Genomic DNA, 19,558 nt, shown 5'->3' on the forward strand with positions numbered 1-19,558 from the left:
GTTCCAGCAGGGACGAATTAATACTCTGTGAGGATGAGGATGTACACACTGAAGAGGGTGAGGAATCGGTGGATGAGGAGGATGAGGATGACATCTTGCCTCCGTAGAGCCAGTTTGTGCAGGGACACATTAATTGCCAGCTTGTTTTGTGGGGGTCCAAACGAACCAATCATTTCAGCCACAGTTGTGTGGCAGACCCTGGCGCTGAAATGATTGATTTGTTAAAGTGTGCATGTCCTGTTTATACAACATAAGGGTGGGTGGGAGGGCCCAAGGACAATTCCATCTTGCACTTCTTTTTTTTCTTTGCATTATGTACAGTTTGGGGCCTAGTTTTTCTAACTGCCATCCTGTCTGCCACTGCAGTGTCACTCCTAGATGGGTCACGTGTTTGTGCCGCCCACTCGTGTCGCTTAGCATAGTCATCCAGCTACCTCGGTGCAACCTTTTGGACATGAAAACACTATTGTGAGGTGTGAGGTGTTCAGAATAGACTGGAAATGAGTGGAAATTAAGGTTATTGAGGTTAATAATAGCATAGGAGCAGAGAAACCAACAAATTCTGTGATTTTAGCTGTTTTTATGCTTTTTTAAAAAAAAATACAGATCCAAAACACAAAACCCAGAACCCAAAACACGGAAGGGTGGTTTTGGCAAAACCAATCCAGATCCAAAACACGAAGAAAGATCCAGATCCAAAACCAAAACACAAAACACGAAAAGTGGCCGGTGCACACCCCTACATGTTATATTTGTATTTTGCATCATTTGTTATAAACAATTTGTAATATATTTACATCCAGTATTAATTTTTACTAATACGTTTACATAGTATGCAGAGAGCAATACATATTACCACATTATACTAACCAATACCACGATAGAGGGTGCAGCGCACTGACCGCAACCTTAATGACACACTTTAATACAGACTGTCTTTTCTATTGGAGATATACATATATATATATATATATATATATATATATAGGACTCAGTATATATTATATACACACAGCCCCAGCTCCACTGAGTCAGCAGCATGGGCCAGCACCTCTCTGCACAGTACGTGCCCGCCACGCCACCTCTCCCCTCCTAGCCTGAGCTGCAGTAGTTAACTTACCTAGAGGCTGGACTCTGTGGAAGTCACAAGGACCGTCTGCAATCAGTGCCTGTTTGATGCTGATGCCTGGTGGTCCGATGGGCGGTGGGCTCGGCGGCGACCGGCGGTGACCAATGTGTAGGCGGAGGCAGAGCCGTGATTTGTGCTTCACAGCTCTGCTCCGCAATGGACCATGGGAGGAGTGGCCGCGCGTGGCTGGGCATGCGCGGAGCATCGCGGCCATCTTCCTACCTGGTCTCCGAGTCCCCCTATAGACCCCAGAATGAGCTTCTGTGCAGAAGCTCATTCTAAGTCTCTAACCTGCACTGTGCAGAGCCGTGGAATGCCCCTAGGCATTCCATTCGCCCCTAGGCATTTGCTTAGAATGCCTATGCCTAGGGCCGGCTCTGGTAATCAGGCTTTTCGGGGTAGACTTACTACACATCTTGTTTGCCATCAGTTTGAAACTGGCTGGTATCAACGTCGTATTGCAGACTTAAAAGCCATTATTTACTAAGGATCAATTTTGACTGTTATTTAAAATCTGACATTGACACCCATCTGATTTCAAACCCCAACACCACAGCAGATATGACAGCAAACTGTTTAAAAATGGTTAAAATCAGAAAAAATGTGTGGTCCCCCTCCCCCCCAAAATCCCTAACTGCTCCCCAAAATCCCTAGTGCTCTTTCCCCCTCCCCCCCAAAATCCCTAACTCCCCCCCAAAATCCCTAGTGCTCTTTCACAGCAAGTCAACTGGCTAGGGCCGGGGCGGCCCTAGCCAGTTGACTTGCTGTGAAAGAGCACTAAAAAGAAGAGAAACTACCGGATCAGATGCTCTGTAACCAATGTACTGCATACTGCATCCAAGAAGGCTACCTCCTTTGTAATATGTTTTCTTTTTTATTATCATTATTATTATTATTATTATTTTATTTTCTTCTTCTTCTACTACTACTACTACTACTAAATTATGATTATTATTATTATTATTATTATTAATTAATTAATTAATGAGGTTAAGGTAAATGGTGAAGGACTGTCACAGTTGCCAGCAGCTTACTGTTTTAAAATTTCTATAGAGACTGGTTCATCTTTCATGTCTCCTCCTGATACAGTCTCTCCTCAGTCCAACCATTGCAGACCACCAGTACTAGCTGCACAAAAATGACAGTCACCAATGGCTGCTTTAACACTGGTGGCTGATCATGCTCCTGCCTTATGGTAGCCTTGCATAGTTATTCAGATGCCATTATACAGTACGGATGCCATTGTAGTATACCAGGACTGTACTGATTTGAAAAAAACGCTGTTTTTGAAATCTTCATTTACATGCGATCAATGGTGAGCTACAGTGGTGTCTGTATAATAAACAAGTGATTTTTCTTTTTATAAATAAATAAATATTTTTTACATTTAAATTAATAATGCTTTATTTAAAGAACAAAGCATTTTTTAAAATACCTGTGTTCTGATAATGCCATCTGAGTATGGGCTGCCAGCTTGATAAATAGGACCAGCCAATGGGGTTATCATTGATGGTAACCCATTAAGATATGCAGCTGGCCAATGGACTTTAGCCCTGTGATAAATCAGCCTCTGTGCACTATATACCTAAAATCACCTTTTGAGGATGGGCTCTTGCTCATAGGCCAGTGTCGTGTGCTTGCCCCAGCTAAAATTTGCCACGCAATCCCTGACTTTGATATGGGCAAATGTATCAAGCTCTGAAAAGCTTAACTTGCCTCCCATCTATTTATGGCATTGGCCATTGGAGCCTATAGGTCTGAACCCAGAAGTAAATTGATCGCATAAGCCTTTCTCCCAGGGTGAGTTTCTTCATACATTGACCCCATAATTAATTGCCTTGTTGCCTAGATATGTTCAGAATTGATAAATATGCCCATTTTAAGGACATTCTATGTATTTTTCACCATATATTCCAATTAGTTGTACACAAAAGATTGTATACATTCTTCATATCTTTATAATGGAAAGAAAGTAAGATTAATTTACAATCTTCAGAATCTGGACCCACAAGGCCTCTTTGTGCCCACCAAGCACATTTCCACAGAAGTAACAAGATTCAGACTTGAATCAGCTCTTTCTGGCTAGCACATGCATTCAGTTAAAATAAGACAGTAGTAGGATGTTAAACAATGCTAAATCTTCAGCTTGTACTGTAGGGCACTTACTATTTTACGGTGAATTATTTTATAATGAGTGTTGTTGGTGTTTTGTCACCACAATTAAATATAAAGAAATAAATATAAACTGTATTAAATCAAATAAAGCCTTACATTTGTATGTGCCTGTCCGTGTGCTTTGTTTTATTGTGAATAACGGAAAAGTGCTCCACCTTCTCTAGATGCAAGGCAAGCATATCAAGCATTAAGGTGGAACATCTGTACAAGTTCTGAAAATCTTATGATGTTTAACTTTGTCTAACCTCATATATGTTTTATAGGTCTGTTGGTTGCATTCTTCATGAAATGTGCTGCTTGGAACATGCGTTTACTGGCCATAGTTTTTTAGCTGTTGTTCTAAAAATTGTGGAAGGTCCAACACCATCTCTGCCTGATCGTTACTCTAGTGACCTTAATTTACTAATGAACAGGTATTGTATGGCTTTTTGTTTCTATATGATACTCTTTGCTTTTCTTAATGCTACTTCCACTTTACAGTACTACATTTTCAATTTCAGGATGCTGAGCAAAGATCCTTCTCTTCGCCCCGTAGCTGGAGAAATTCTGCAGGTTCCTTATATAACAGAGAAACTACAGGTACAGAAAATAACCAGTACATATTTATTACATGCAATTGAGATTTATTTTAAGCAGTGGATTTTTTTTATTTTTTTTATATTTAGTAAAGTGTATATTTTAGTAGTAATAATATACATTGCTCTCCACATTCCTGAAAGGAAATATAGGGCAAAAAAAAAAACCATGTCCTTATCCACCAGAGATTACCTGATATACCCAGATGGATCCCACCCATATCCAGATAGACTAGTCCCCATACCTTAGTACAGAGTACCCACTTATAGGGATCTGGAAATTGGTACGGAAATTTAGATTATTAGGCGGTGTCATTAGCAATGTCAGATGAACAAGCCAACTGCAGAGTTACAGATAGACATGTAAGTATTGAGTTACATATACAAACAAATAATAGAAATCTCCCCCAAAGTGTTATACGAGTGCTTTATAATCGCCCTGCAGCCTGGCCATCAAAGAAGCAACAGAAACTTCCAAAATAATTTTATATTAAAATAGTATGTGCACCTTGGTGCAGAGTGTGTTATTTCTTAATGAGATAGCATGGAGAACAAAAAAAAAATCATATACAGGTTGAGTCTCCCATATCCAACATGCTAGGGACCAGGGCTATTCTGGATAACGGAATATTCCGTATTTTGGAATATTTGCATATCATAATGAAATATCTTGGGAATTGGGACCCCAATATACACACAGAATGCATTTATGTGTTATGTACACCTTATACACACAGCCTGCAGGTAATTTTATACAATATTTGTAATAATTTTGTAGCTCAAGCAAAGTTTGTGTACGGAAATGAAATTCATTTATGTTTCATATACACCTTATACACACAGCCTGAAGGTAATTTTAAACAATATTTTTAATAATTTGTGCCTTAGACAAAGTTTGTGTACATTGAACCATCAAAAATCAAAGGTTTCATTATCTCAGTGATGCCAAAATTATTCCGCATTTCGGAATATTCCGTATTTTGGAATATTCCGTATTTCAGAATATTTGGATATGGGAGCCTCAACCTGTATTACTAGAAATATGTGGTTCAGCTGTCCAGTAAGTCCAAATCTACCCGAATGTCTAGAACATGAACCAAACTGAGTTGTGGTTCAGATCTCCAGAGGAGATCCGGTCAGATACGAGTCACGGTTCTGTTCTTCTGAGGAGATCCGGTCAGATCCGAGTCACGGTTCTGTTCTTCTGAGGAGATCCGGTCAGATCCGAGTCACGGTTCTGTTCTTCTGAGGAGATCCGGTCAGATCCGAGTCACGGTTCTGATCTCCTGAGGAGATCCGATCAGATCCGAGTCATGGTTCTGATCTTCTGAGGAGATCTGGACAGATCCGAATTGCGCTTCTGATATTCCCACGGTTCAGAATTCGGATTTTTCATCTGAATTTCTGGTTTTGGACTGTAAAAATGACATGATTTTAGCTGTTTTTAAAAAACATAAAAAAAAAACCCAGATCCTAAACCAAAACACAAAGATGAATCCAGATCCAAAACCAAAACATGGGGGGCAGCGCACATTGCTAACATTATAGCATTGATGTAATTGCATATGCTTATCAATTAAGCAAAAAGCAGTCTCTTGTCACTGGTTGGTATACAGCTTCTTTCTTCATAAACAGCCCCCTATGGTATTGAACTTACTTCTGTTTGAAGTATAATAGGCTTTGTATAGGAATGTACCTTGTGCCTTTTTAGTGATTTAGACACATGCACAGTCGCAAAAAAATCACTAATTTGGTGAACATAGGTAAAGTGTGCTACTGAGAACCAGCCCCATAAGGTTCAATCTGTGCCTTTCCTCTTATTTGCACACATTAGCCACATATTGCCAACAAATGGCATAAGTGGAAGATAACATTTAAGACATTTTGGGATTGAAGTACTCCGGGATCAACACAATTATTTCTGAATATGGCCACAAATGTGGATATTTTGTCAATTAATTTGGACAATTTAAAACAATTTAACCTGAAACCACTGCAATGTCCACCAACCTCAGAGATGGCAGTAACAATTATATCCCATCCACATTTTATTAGTTTCTGGCTAGAAATGCATTTGTTTTTGTGTATGTGGTCATCTGCCAACTACACTATTGGGACTTAGGTTGTCAGGATATTAGGGCAGAGTAGCAGATCATTTTTTTAACAACATAATTAACTTTATTATTGTCAATGTTTCATCAAGGAATAACCTACAATAATATTAATAATTGAAAGTTCCATTGAAACAGCATCTCAGCATTCATAATGGTGGCACGTCTTCTTAACCTCAACATTGCTTACAATACACCGCGCTCCTGTAGAGGTTTGCAGAAAAATGGGTGATGCTACTCTACCACATTTCTGGGTGATTTGCACGGCCTTATCTCCTGACTGAACATCACCTGGAACCAAATTGCCCCCCTCCCCCGTGTAGCTCTGTGCGCACGTTGTCTGACAATACAAAAAATATAATTTAAGTTGCAAAGCTGAAAAGCTGCTGGTCTTCAGTTCAAATAATGCCTGGTGCCAGGTGTGGTATATTATGTTAGCATTTAGAATGTCCACAGCATAATGTCGACATGATTCTAATGTCAACATGTTCAGAATGTTGCCATATAGCATGTCCACATTTACGATGTGTAGACACTGACATAATGTTTTCATTGCCAGATTGCCAACAATGGGATTTTACATGTAAACACAGCACGGAGCCTAACACTAATGGCAGAATCTATATATATATATACTGTTGAATCGTAAATAAACCTTTAGTACATTCCTGCCTATAAACCTCTAAGATTCACCTGCCTAGAACCTCTAAGACAAAACCTGCCTATACCTTCTAAAACCACAAGATGTCGCTAATTAGCGCTGTGTTTAATTATACCATTAATAAAACTCTAAGACAGTTGAATAGCGGTCCAACGCCCTAAAGATTATTATTCAGGTAAAAGTACAGATGTTACCACGCTATGATCTAACAATGAGCGCAAAATAAATTGTACAAACATTAGGTCATAAGGTACAGTCAATACATACGCGTGCGCTCTGGGACCAGTTACCGGCATCAATAATGAGACCTCTGTCAAACAGCATAACAGGAACACTGCAGACTGGCATCTTGTTTCAGAGCACTCACATATATACCCGTACTGGGATAAGCAATACAATAGAATACGTTGGCAGGTTCTCATTGGTTCCTCTTCTTGCTTCTTCCGTTACGGTACAATTCATAGGTCAGTGCAAAGACACAACCCAGCCTCCAACAACCTGATTGTGTCCACTTTCCCGCTGCATAATAAATCTAGTCTAAACTATGGCATACAACATTTCAAGAAGTTATTCTCTCTAATATTCATATTTCATAGCCGCATGTTCTGATCTTCTCACTGATGCCACCGGAACGCTGTTGAAACAGAGTAGATCAGTACGGCACCAAACACAGTCCAATTGTCATTTACTAAGCCATAGTTACAGAAAACATTAATTTCTTTATATACTGACATTGCGTTTAAACCAAGTAATAATTATCCTTTTTGCGTTACGGGACCATTGCTTTTAAATGTATGTATGCGGGGAGAAACAGCACTGAATTGCGTTGTGCGTCTGAGGGTCGGTGGGGCACTCAGCGAGCAGCACTAAGCTGTAAGGGCATCTATGTGTGTGTGTGGCCATGCCAGTATGATTTTGGGAAGGATCACTAAAAAGCTGACTGTGTTCTGTTTAACATTGTGTGAATGAGTTGCAGGGAATTTTGCTACTTTTCAAATATAAGTCTGTGTGTGATATTATACACGTAAGTCCATGCATGATGGGCCACATGCACACACATATACATATATATATATATATATATATATATACACAAGCACACATGTATTTTTCTGATGTTTTTAAACTGCAATTGCAAAATGTGTTTATACAGTGAATTTAGTTCTCATACAGGGTGGAGGCTCCCAGCAGTGCAGTCGGAGCCTCACTCTTTATTCTGCTTGTTTTGGTTGTGGGGATGGACTCAATTGTGTAGCTCCATAGCTAGGCTACATTACAATTGCCACAGCTCATATATTCTTATGTAAAAATGCTCATAGCACCATGGTATATTGTGTCGTGTTATGGTATAGGGATTTTCTCCAGGATGGGCTTTGTATAGTATTCCAAATGCTAATAAGTTAGTGTTTATGTTAAACACTGTCTGCATGCGTTTGAGGGAAGGCTGACTATCTATTTTTTTTTTACAAAATAGTGCTGTGAGATTTTATCAAGTTGGGAAGTCATTTTTATGTGTGCTGAAAACTGTCGGTATGTGTTGGGGAAGATTATTAAAAAGCTGTTTGGGTTACTTTTTAGCAACTTTGCGTTGTGAGTAGCAAAATTGCTACTTTTATCAATTTTGCACTGTGGATTGTGTACTATGTATTTTTGACAAAATGGCGCTTGTGTAAGCTTTCTTTTTCTAAAATGGAGTCTTGCTGCCATTCACAAGATGGCATCTTTCAGGTTTTCTAGATTGCAAACAGATTCTGTCTTACTCAATTATCCGGTTTCGACAGACCACCCTTTGATAGCCAATCAAGCGCTATCACAACCTATTCTGAATCTGTTTAGCCATGCATGAGAATATACCGTTCAATGTTATTATGGTATGACACAGTGTGGTCATTAGAACCATTCAGATAATGCGTCTCCGGGAGGGACATAAAACTGCGCTTATACGCACACTGCGTATCCTTAAGGGATCATGGGAAAGATGTGGGGATGCACCTATCCTATAAGGGGAGCCTTGAAAGGGGTTGGGACTGCATTACCTAAGATGACTTAAAATAACATAAACGTTATATCCATGCACGACCACTCAAACTCAGGCTACATTGTTATACACTACATCATAACTCAGGATTGTAATACAGTTCTTCCTTAGTATTGTTATTCATATTTTCACAACAATTTACTGTACTGAAATTGGACCAGCACTCCCCTGGTTTGGTATAGCACTCCTCCTCTCGATTTCACTCCATTACACCAGCATCAGCTCCCGCCTCCTCCATCTATCCTCCGTCACAAGAACCAGGAATCTCCAGATAAACCAATCATGATGGAAATTCTGAAAGAAGAGTACACACATGAACACAGCAGAATGGTTCTTTTGCTGTGACACTGATCTACAATTTTCTTTTAGCTCAGGTTTCTCACTGTCACCTTTTAATTTTCCCGGAACAGGTTCGCAATTGCCAGATCCTCATTATCTGCTTCAACTCTGCCCTGCTTCTCCACCGGTTGATTAACCTTTCTGCAGTGAGTGGCATGGACCCAGGTATCTCTCTCGGCCACCTTCTAGGATGTGGCACTCGTCAACAGCACCTGGTATGGCCCCTCCCATCGATCTATTAGGCAACCTGAGCATAAAAAATTTCGGATCATAACATATTCTCCAGGTTTTACATCATGACAGTTTATCTCTGGCATATCGGGTGACAACAATTTCAATTTCTGCTGTTGTTGCTGCAACTGTTTGCTCATTGTTATAAGATACTTAACAGTGACCTCGCTGTTACTCTTCAGGTCTTCCTGTGGGCTTATAATTAAATGAGGTTGTCTACCAAACAGTATTTCAAATGGGGACAGATTAAGTGGAGGCCTAAGAGTGGTCCTTATGCTATGTAGGACCAAAGGTAGTGCTTCTGGCCATGCTAGTCCAGTCTCAGCCATGATCTTACTTAATTTGTTTTTAATAGTGCCGTTCACTCTCTCCACCTTGGCACTGGCTTGGGATCGATATGGGGTGTGGAGTTTGCTATCAATACCCATCAATTTACACATTATATGGAAGACGTCCCCGGTGAAATGGGTACCCCTATCACTTTCAATCATTCTAGGGATACCATACCTGCATACAAATTCCTGTACAATCTTTTTAGCAGTGAATACAGCAGTATAAGTGGCCGCTGGGTATGCCTCTACCCAATTAGAAAATACATCGGTACAAACTAACACATGCTTGAGATTCCTGCAGGGTGGTAATTGGATGAAATCAATTTGTATTACCTGGAAAGGACCGTCAGTCGGGGGAATGTGGGATGGTTCGGTAGGGATCATTTTCCCTATGTTCTTCCTCAAACAGGTCAGACAGGACATTGCTCTCTTTTCTGCTTGTGAAGAAAAACCTGGTGCGCACCAATATGCCTTCACTAACTTACACATACCTTGTTTTCCCAAGTGAGTCAGTCCGTGCGCTGCCTCTGCCAGGCTTGGGTAATACACCTTAGGTGCCACCGGCTTACCTTGTCCGTCCCTCCAGAGTCCAGAGGGCTCTTGCCCATATGCCTTAGACTTCCAGGTTGCTTTCTCTTGGGTAGAACACAAATTTTGCATCTCAATTAATTTCTGCATGTCAACTGTTTGGAAAACCATTACTTGTTCTATGGGTACATTTGTTTTTAAACCTGCTGCCCACTTGGCAGCTTCATCTGCCCTGTTGTTGCCCAATGATACCGGATCTTCCTTACATGTGTGGGCTTTACACTTTATTACTGCTACCATTGTGGGCAACTGAATTGCTTTTAATAATCCTTTTATGTGTCTGGAATGTGCGACTGGTGTGCCTGCTGCTGTCATAAAATTTCTCAGACACCACAGAGCTCCAAAATCATGAACCACCCCGAGTGCACACCTAGAGTCAGTGTAAATGTTGGCAGATTTGCCTGCTGCCAATTCACACGCTCTTCTCAGTGCTACTAACTCCGCCACTTGGGCTGAGTGAGGAGGACCAAGAGGTTCAGCTTCTATGAGGTCTGTGTCATCTACAACAGCATAACCTGTACATAACTCACCTGTGTCCGTTTGTCTGTGGCAACTCCCATCCATGTAAAGTGTCACATCTGCATTCTCTAAAGGTTTGTCACGTATGTCAGGTCTAGCGGTAAAGGTCTGGTTAAGATAATCCATACAATCATGCGTATCAATACCTTTGCAAAACTCACTTTCTACCAGAGACTCATCCTCCACCCTTTGTGCCTTCTTATGCACATACGGTAAGTACGTTGCTGGATTTAACGTATTACACCGCTTTATAGTGATGTTTGAGGGTGCTATTAGAGCTAGTTCCCATTTGGTGAATCTAGCTGAGGATACGTGTCTGGTTTGGGCAGAGTTCAACAGGGCAGACACAGCATGTGGGGTATAGACAATCATATCATGGCCCAATACCACATCCTCACTTTTGCTGACCAATAGAGCCGTTGCTGCTACACTTCTCAAACAGGTTGGGAGTGATCTCGCCACAGTGTCCAATTGTGTACTGTAATATGCTACGGGCCTACTGGCATCCCCATGTTTTTGTGTAAGGACACCTGCAGCACAACCATCAGCTTCCGTACAATACAAATCAAAAGGTTTTTCATAATCAGGTATTCCCAATGCAGGAGCTCTTGTCAGACTATCCTTAAGATTAAGGAAAGCCTGTTCTGATTCCTCTGTGTGTATGACACGATCGGGCTTTGAGGAAGAGACTAATTCCTGTAAAGGTAAGGCCAAAATAGAAAAACCTGGGATCCACATTCTACAATATCCACACATTCCCAAGAAGGTACGGATTTGCTGTTGGTTACGTGGCAGTGTCATGTTTTGTATAGCCTGGATTCTATCTGTAGTGAGATGTCGCAGCCCCTGGGTTAGGCAGTGTCCCAAGTATTTAACTCTAAATTGGCACGGCTGTAGTTTGTCCTTAGCAACCTTGTGTCCTGTTTGCGAGAGATGAAGCAACAAAAGTTTAGTATCATTCAAACATGACATAAACGAGTCAGAACATAGCAATAAATCGTCTACATATTGAATTAGAACAGATCCATTGGCGGGTTGAAAAGACTGTAAACAATCGTGTAATGCCTGGGAAAAGATACTGGGTCTGTCTGTGGAACCCTGGGGTAATCGTGTCCATGTGTATTGTACACCCCTGTATGTGAATGCAAATAGGTACTGACAGTCAGGATGAAGAGGTACAGAAAAGAAAGCAGAACGAAGGTCAATGACAGTGAAATGGGTTGCATTTGGTGGAATTTACATAAGGATGACAGCTGGATTCGGCACTACGGGAAATTGGCTCTCTACCACCTTATTAACCCTTCTAAGGTCTTGTACCAGCCTATAACCCCTCCCACCAGCCTTCTTCACTGGAAAAATGGGGCTGTTGGCTACACTTGCTGTACGGACTAAAATTCCCTGCTGCAATAACCGCTCAATTATGGGATACACCCCTAACTCTACCTCCTGTTTTAGTGGGTATTGGGGAATTTTTGGGACTTGCCTTCCGCTTTTTAAATTTACCATTACAGGGCTTACGTTTGCCATTAATCCATTGTCCTGTCCATCTTTAGTCCAAAGGGAATCTGGAATTAGGGACAACATTTCATCTACCTGTGATGGAGTTTCATTTAAAACTGAGTGATACATTATCCTTTGAGGAGTGTCTAACATATCCCGCACCTCGTATTTCATTCTCTCTGGGATATCTAAAAATACACCATCAGGAGTGCAATATATAACACATCCCATTTTACATAACAAGTCTCTGCCCAGTAGGTTAGTAGGAGCCGCAGCAGCCAGGAGAAAAGAATGTCTGGATTGCAACGGCCCAATAGTAACCTCTGTTGACTTTGTTAAAGGATAATGTTCCACTTTACCTGTTACACCCATTGTTGGTACTGTCTCGTTGGTCACCTGCAAATTAACAGGAGATTTTAGCACCGACCTGGTCGCCCCTGTGTCTACAAGAAAAAGATATTCAGTACCAGCTACATCAACCATCATGACCGGTTCTTCCCTAGTACTTCCCGTTAACCTGACCATCTGTAGACAACAGGTATGACCTGACCCCTAGCGTTGGCTACCATTCTCCAATAAAGCATTTACGGCTACAATTGGAGCTGGTGCCTGCTGAACATTTGCTGGCCTCTGTGCATATCCCTTATGGGGATATCTAGGTCTTCCCTGATGTGGGATCCCTACTCCTTTTACTGTACAGTTTCTACTTAAGTGTCCTGTTTGTTTACAGTTAAAACAGGTTCGTGTTTCGGGTGAAGACATGTGGTGTTGTGAGGTTTGCGCAGAGGGTAAAGGTGGTGGATATGGGTAAGGATAGGGAGGGTAAGGGTATTGTGGGGGATAAGAAGTTGGTGGATATCCTGGGACCTGTGGTTGCATCGGGTTAGTGGGATAGAGTTGTGTTTGTTGTTGAGTGGGGTTAGTGAGAGCACATACTTGTTCAGAAGCGAGTGTGTGTGTGCAAGTGCAAGTGTGTCTGTTGGCTGTGATGTTACCGTCATTCCCTCAAGAGCTTGTATACTGACAGCCAGTAGTTTCTCTATGACGGTATCTATTGTAAGTCCCCGCCAGCCAGGCTGTGAGGTCTGAACCCGAGTTTTTAAATTCTCTTTCAGACCGTCCACAAGTACCGTAACTATCATCCCCCTGTGGTGAGTGCTATCTTTAATATCCTCTATCCCAGTGTACTGGGTGATAGCCTGCAGAGCCCGATCGCAGTAATCTTCTGCAGTCTCACTCTCTTTTTGTTTAATGGTGAAAATTTTGTTCCAGTTAACTACTACTGGAAAATATATACCTAGTTGAGTTACAATGCGGGAAATGTTACCTTGGTTTACTTGATCTGTTAAGGGGACGTCACCATCCAATACACAATCCATGATAAATTTTGTCACGTCGGTATTGCATGGCAGACAGACCCTTAACACCACACGCCAATCTTTATTAGTGGGTTCATGTGAACTACCCAAATTTCTCAAAAATCTTTGACATTTGGCTAATTTCTTTTTGGGATCGGGGAAATCATTTATGATGGAATTTAGTTCTGCTCTTGTCCAAGGACAATGCATTACTACTTCCCTCGTGGGCACTATACCGTTTGTGTCTGCATTTCCATTCGGAACAGTTATTGTCTGAATGGTATGCAGACCGGCAGCGTTGCTACCTCTGACCTGGTTACCTGGCTGGGGGTTTAATCTGCTGCTGCTATGTATGGTATTAACAACTTCCTCTACGGGTGCAGAGTGTGTTAACACTTCCCTTGCTGTTACCGATGGAGATGGCGGCACCACCCGTGATTGTGGTGATGCAGCATCTATCATTTGCACAGCATGAGAAATGGCAGACATTACAATAGGCTCATCATCCACATCATAAACATTTTCTTTATAATTGCTTAAGAGAGGGTACAAGTTGCTTGTTCCATTTTTATGTTTTTTTTTTACATTGACTGCACCTACACCCCCATCCGCATAGGGTGGCGGTGGTGCGCATGAACCATCTGTACTACCTTCTGCAATGCCACCTTGCAGTGTGTGCGCACTATCAAGCGATGCGTCCATAGCGCTATTTAGCGTCACCAACGCATTGCCCGAGACTGTGCCCGCCATGCCCGTTTGCGTCGCGGGTACATTCTTCAGCCACATTTCTCCCTCGTGCTGCCACAGTTTTAAACATTCAAAATATATAACCTTTTTCTCTCGGGAGCGCATCAAACTGATGTGATCCCGGACATTGTCTAACACATTTTTATCAAAACTACCAATTCTGGGAAACGGTCTAACACTCTTCCTCGTCATATTAAACCATAAATCACAATACCTTATTGCATAAGTACCGTACTTGGTATGCATGATACGACGGGCCGATCCAATCAGCGCCTCCATTAGCAGCACATCATTGCCTAACATCTCTACTGTTTGCATGGCTCCCATTCTGAGACAACTCCTACGCTTTTCAATAAAGATTTAAGCCGGTGAAAGACAATCAAGACACTTTCATTTACCTGTGGACGATTTAAGTCGGCGGTGCCCACACACCTGGATAAGATTTAGTAAGGCAACTTCCACACCTGGATAAGATTTGAAAAAGGCAACTTCAACACCTGGATAAGATTTAGTAAGGCAACTTCCAAACCTATGAGAGTTTATATGTCGGCTACTCTCACGCACCTCTATACAACAAAGACAACATGTACACTTGCTACTGTGTATAGAACGGTAAAGCTGCTTACCGAGCGGCTAGGCTAACCCTTGCACCTAGCCCTTAAGGATCATACGATACCCTTAACTTTGTTCAACAAGTATTCACTGTTACACACTTTTTTTCCTGCGCAGAAAAATACACGTTTAACCCAGATATTGGTAATAGAAAAAAATGTAAGCCTCAATGGCTTTGTTCAAACACATGGCAGCACAACCAGAAGTACGTATACGCTGTTGTGCGACCAGTCGCATACACAATAATGCGACTACCACACAACCATATAATGACTTTTTAACTGCGTACGCAAAAATGCGTCTCAGCCGCGTACTCAATACTGCGGCACCCCTCTAAACGTAAGGTTCTATCAACAGAGGAAAAAAACTTTTTTCCTCTCTTGTCCCTGGATTCTGATCAGCGCTTCCTCTACACAATAACCGGCAGTACTCTCTCAGCAACACTGTGGTAATGAAAGACTAATGCGTCTCTCAAAAGGCGCCTCCACCCTTTTGCTGAGAGAGAACTGACCGAGTGTTACCGTGTATCAGATAACGTGATAAACCTACAAGCCCCCAACTGTTGAATCGTAAATAAACCTTTAGTACATTCCTGCCTATAAACCTCTAAGATTCACCTGCCTAGAACCTCTAAGACAAAACCTGCCTATACCTTCTAAAACCACAGGATGTCGCTAATTAGCGCTGTGTTTAATTATACCATTAATAAAACTCTAAGACAGTTGAATAGCGGTCCAACGCGCTAAAGATTATTATTCAGGTAAAAGTACAGATGTTAACACGCTATGATCTAACAATGAGCGCAAAATAAATTGTACAAACATTAGGTCATAAGGTACAGTCAATACATACGCGTGCGCTCTGGGACCAGTTACCGGCATCAATAATGAGACCTCCATCGAACAGCATAACAGGAACACTGCAGACTGGCATCTTGTTTCAGAGCACTCACATATATACCCGTACTGGGATAAGCAATACAATAGAATACGTTGGCAGGTTCTCATTGGTTCCTCTTCTTGCTTCTTCCGTTACGGTACAATTCATAGGTCAGTGCAAAGACACAACCCAGCCTCCAACAACATGATTGTGTCCACTTTCCCGCTGCATAATAAATCTAGTCTAAACTATGGCATACAACATTTCAAGAAGTTATTCTCTCTAACATTCATATTTCATAGCCACATGTTCTGATCTTCTCACCGATGCCACCGGAGCGCTGTTGAAACAGAGTAGATCAGTACGGCACCAAACACAGTCCAATTGTCATTTACTAAGCCATAGTTACAGAAAATATTAATTTCTTTATATACTGACATTGCGTTTAAACCAAGTAATAATTATCCTTTTTGCGTTACGGGACCATTGCTTTTAAATGTATGTATGCGGGGAGAAACAGCACTGAATTGCGTTGTGCGTCTGAGGGTCGGTGGGGCACTCAGCGAGCAGCACTAAGCTGTAAGGGCATCTATGTGTGTGTGTGGCCATGCCAGTATGATTTTGGGAAGGATCACTAAAAAGCTGACTGTGTTCTGTTTAACATTGTGTGAATGAGTTGCAGGGAATTTTTGCTACTTTTCAAATATAAGTCTGTGTGTGATATTATACACGTAAGTCCATGCATGATGGGCCACATGCACACACATATATATATATATATATATATATATATATACATACACACATAAGCACACATGTATTTTTCTAATGTTTTTAAACTGCAATTGCAAAATGTGTTTATACAGTGTATTTAGTTCTCATACAGGGTGGAGGCTCCCAGCAGTGCAGTCGGAGCCTCACTCTTTATTCTGCTTGTTTTGGTTGTGGGGATGGACTCAATTGTGTAGCTCCATAACTAGGCTACATTACAATTGCCACAGCTCATATATTCTTATGTAAAAATGCTCATAGCACCACTTTTTTTGTGTCGTGTTATGGTATAGGGATTTTCTCCAGGATGGGCTTTGTATAGTATTCCAAATGCTAATAAGTTAGTGTTTATGTTAAACACTATCTGCATGCGTTTGAGGGAAGGCTGACTATCTATTTTTTTTTTTACAAAATAGTGCTGTGAGATTTTATCAAGTTGGGAAGTAATTTTTATGTGTGCTGAAAACTGTCGGTATGTGTTGGGGAAGATTATTAAAAAGCAGTTCGTGTTACTTTTTAGCAACTTTGCGTTGTGAGTAACAAAATTGCTACTTTTATCAATTTTGCACTGTGGATTGTGTACTATGTATTTTTGACAAAATGGCGCAAGTGTAAGCTTTCTTTTTCTAAAATGGAGTCTTGCTGCCATTCACAAGATGGTGTCTTTCAGGTTTTCTAGATTGCAAACAGATTCTGTCTTACCCAATTATCCGGTTTCAACAATACAGTAAATATTGCTGGAGTGCCCCTGGCGTAACTGACACCTTAATAGCAGCAGACTGAAAAATTAAACGATAGTACCCTTCACTAACTATCTAAATCAAACAAAATAAAGAAGTGATGATAATTCTGAGTGCGCTGGTGTCATAACAAATAGAAATGGTATACTTTCCTTAGCATTCTACACACTGGGTTACGTGTGTTAGTGGCATTCCTTAGAATCTATAGTTTGTTTCATATCATGAAAAACAAGAAATCGTGTAGAGAATATGGTGTAGTACGTCATGGATTGAAAAGTGGACTAATTGTTCAATAGATCTGTCTCACATAACAATAAAACATAGCAAAAATTATATGCAGTAATCCACATGGGTTAAAAAAATGGGAGAATTACCAGAAGTCTCCTTGAATAGGGAGTATGAAAAACAATATGGTGGAGGTCTCCAGAAACCTCATCCACAGTCCTTATCCAAGTGTATCTCCAGATATCTCCTGTCACACTCTGCAAAAGCATTTCAGGAGACAGTAGCTCCCTTCCTCAAGGCAAACTATCAATACTAAGGAATGCCACTAACACACGAGACCCAGTGTGTAGAATTCTAAGGAAAGTATACCATTTCTATTTATAATGACACCAGCGCACTCAGAATTATCACCACTAATGGCAGTCTAACCCGAACACACTCCTAACCCTAACTGAAGGCTAACCCTAACCCTAAAATCAGGTATCGGCATTCTGACAATGTTGACATTGTGAATGTTGACATTTTGTACATGGCAGCATTCTGAATGTCGACATTCAGACTATGTCAATATTATGGTGTTGACTTAATGTCTACATGCCCTGGTGACATCATGCCACTATATTTGTGCATTGTGCGAAGATACACTATGTGTGATTGTCACTCATAGATAGTTGTTTGTACATTACTGTACCTTTGTCATGTATGACATTTTATGTGACATAGAACGTGTTAAAAGGAGGGATATAGACAGCGATTGGAGTCATCATTCAAGGCTGAGGATCTGATTGGACACAATGCTGATGTTTGTGGTGTTGGGCTATTATTTTTGTAATGCGTATGAGTCCTACTGCCCATATGCCAAGTTTCATTACCGATGAGGGCTTGGACGCAGAGTGATTGACAGTCAGTGAGTGTTTGTGGGAGGTAACGGAGGGGTAGGGACTCAATTGCAGACGTGTCACAACTTTTTACATGCAAATTCATACGCAGTGGTTAAGGCTCCGATGGCTTACTTGAGACATACATTCAGAGCAACCAAAGGGTTTCTCAGATCATCAATACTGCGACAGATGTGTGACTAATGTTGTGCCTGTGAATGCAAGCGGCGGACTTGAGATGCCACTAGTGGCTGTCACATTTGTATAGTTTCACACAACTGCTGCATACGGTATCGTAGCCGCAACATAATTTGCATCCACCTCTAAATCAGGCCCTGAGTTTTGTGTTGGGAGATTATATAAATGTGTGACGTTTGGAGTGGATTGTAAAAGTAACAATATGGGTAGAATTGCAGGGGATGCTCTCTGCCCAATATAGGAAAATCATTAAACACACAAATAGCCAAAGAAAGAAAGATAATCCCAATACCTATGACTCTCATTTATTTTAAACCATGAATGATGCTATAATGAGCAGGAGGTTGGACTTTTCATGTGTCGTTCATACTGTACTTTTATATAGCGCACCTGTGCAGACTTTTCCACATCCCAGTAACTTGTTTAGTCATCCCCGGCCTGAGAACAGAGACTAGGGGCTAAATTTACTAACTGGTGGTTTTAGAGTCTATTTAAAAACTGGGTATTGATGTCAGATTGCAGTCTAAAAAAACTCAGCTTTTACTATGCATTGGTTTTACTGTCATTTGAAACCCGACGTTGTTACCCATCAGATTTCAAACCTCTATACCGCACCAGATCCAACAGCAAACCTGCCATCAATCTGCTGTGGAGGTGAAGCACTGCAAAGATCATTATGATCTGTGCAGGCTTTGTTAGGTTAAAATGTAAAAAAAGAGTTACAATTTTTTAAAAAATGCGTGGGGTTCCTCCCCCCAAAATTAATAAGTAACCAGCCCTGGACCTCTCAGCCTGGGCTGGTACTGGAAAATAGGGGAAAAAATGTTGTGAGTTTACCCTTATTTTTTCAGTACCCAGCCCCAGGCTAAACCATCCGGGGGCATAATGCCATAGCAGGGAGAAACACAGTGTGGGGTCCCCCGGCCATAACATTAACCAGCCCCAAAGTGGT

At 41.2% G+C, this 19,558-nt stretch overlaps 1 protein-coding gene across 1 annotated transcript in view; it reads left to right on the top strand.

Moving 5' to 3' along the window:
• NEK11 (NIMA related kinase 11) overlaps positions 1 to 19,558 on the top strand; it is a 426,840-nt gene that overhangs the window by 213,466 nt on the left and 193,816 nt on the right. The window contains exons 7-8 of the mRNA XM_088463785.1: positions 3,568 to 3,717; positions 3,805 to 3,883. Coding sequence (XP_088319911.1) covers positions 3,568 to 3,717; positions 3,805 to 3,883 — 229 coding nt within the window. The remainder of the gene's footprint in view (positions 1 to 3,567; positions 3,718 to 3,804; positions 3,884 to 19,558) is intronic.

Source organism: Taudactylus pleione, unplaced genomic scaffold (genome assembly GCF_031769625.1).
Source record: "Taudactylus pleione unplaced genomic scaffold, aTauple2 ptg000053l, whole genome shotgun sequence".
NCBI classification, from domain to species: domain Eukaryota; kingdom Metazoa; phylum Chordata; class Amphibia; order Anura; family Myobatrachidae; genus Taudactylus; species Taudactylus pleione.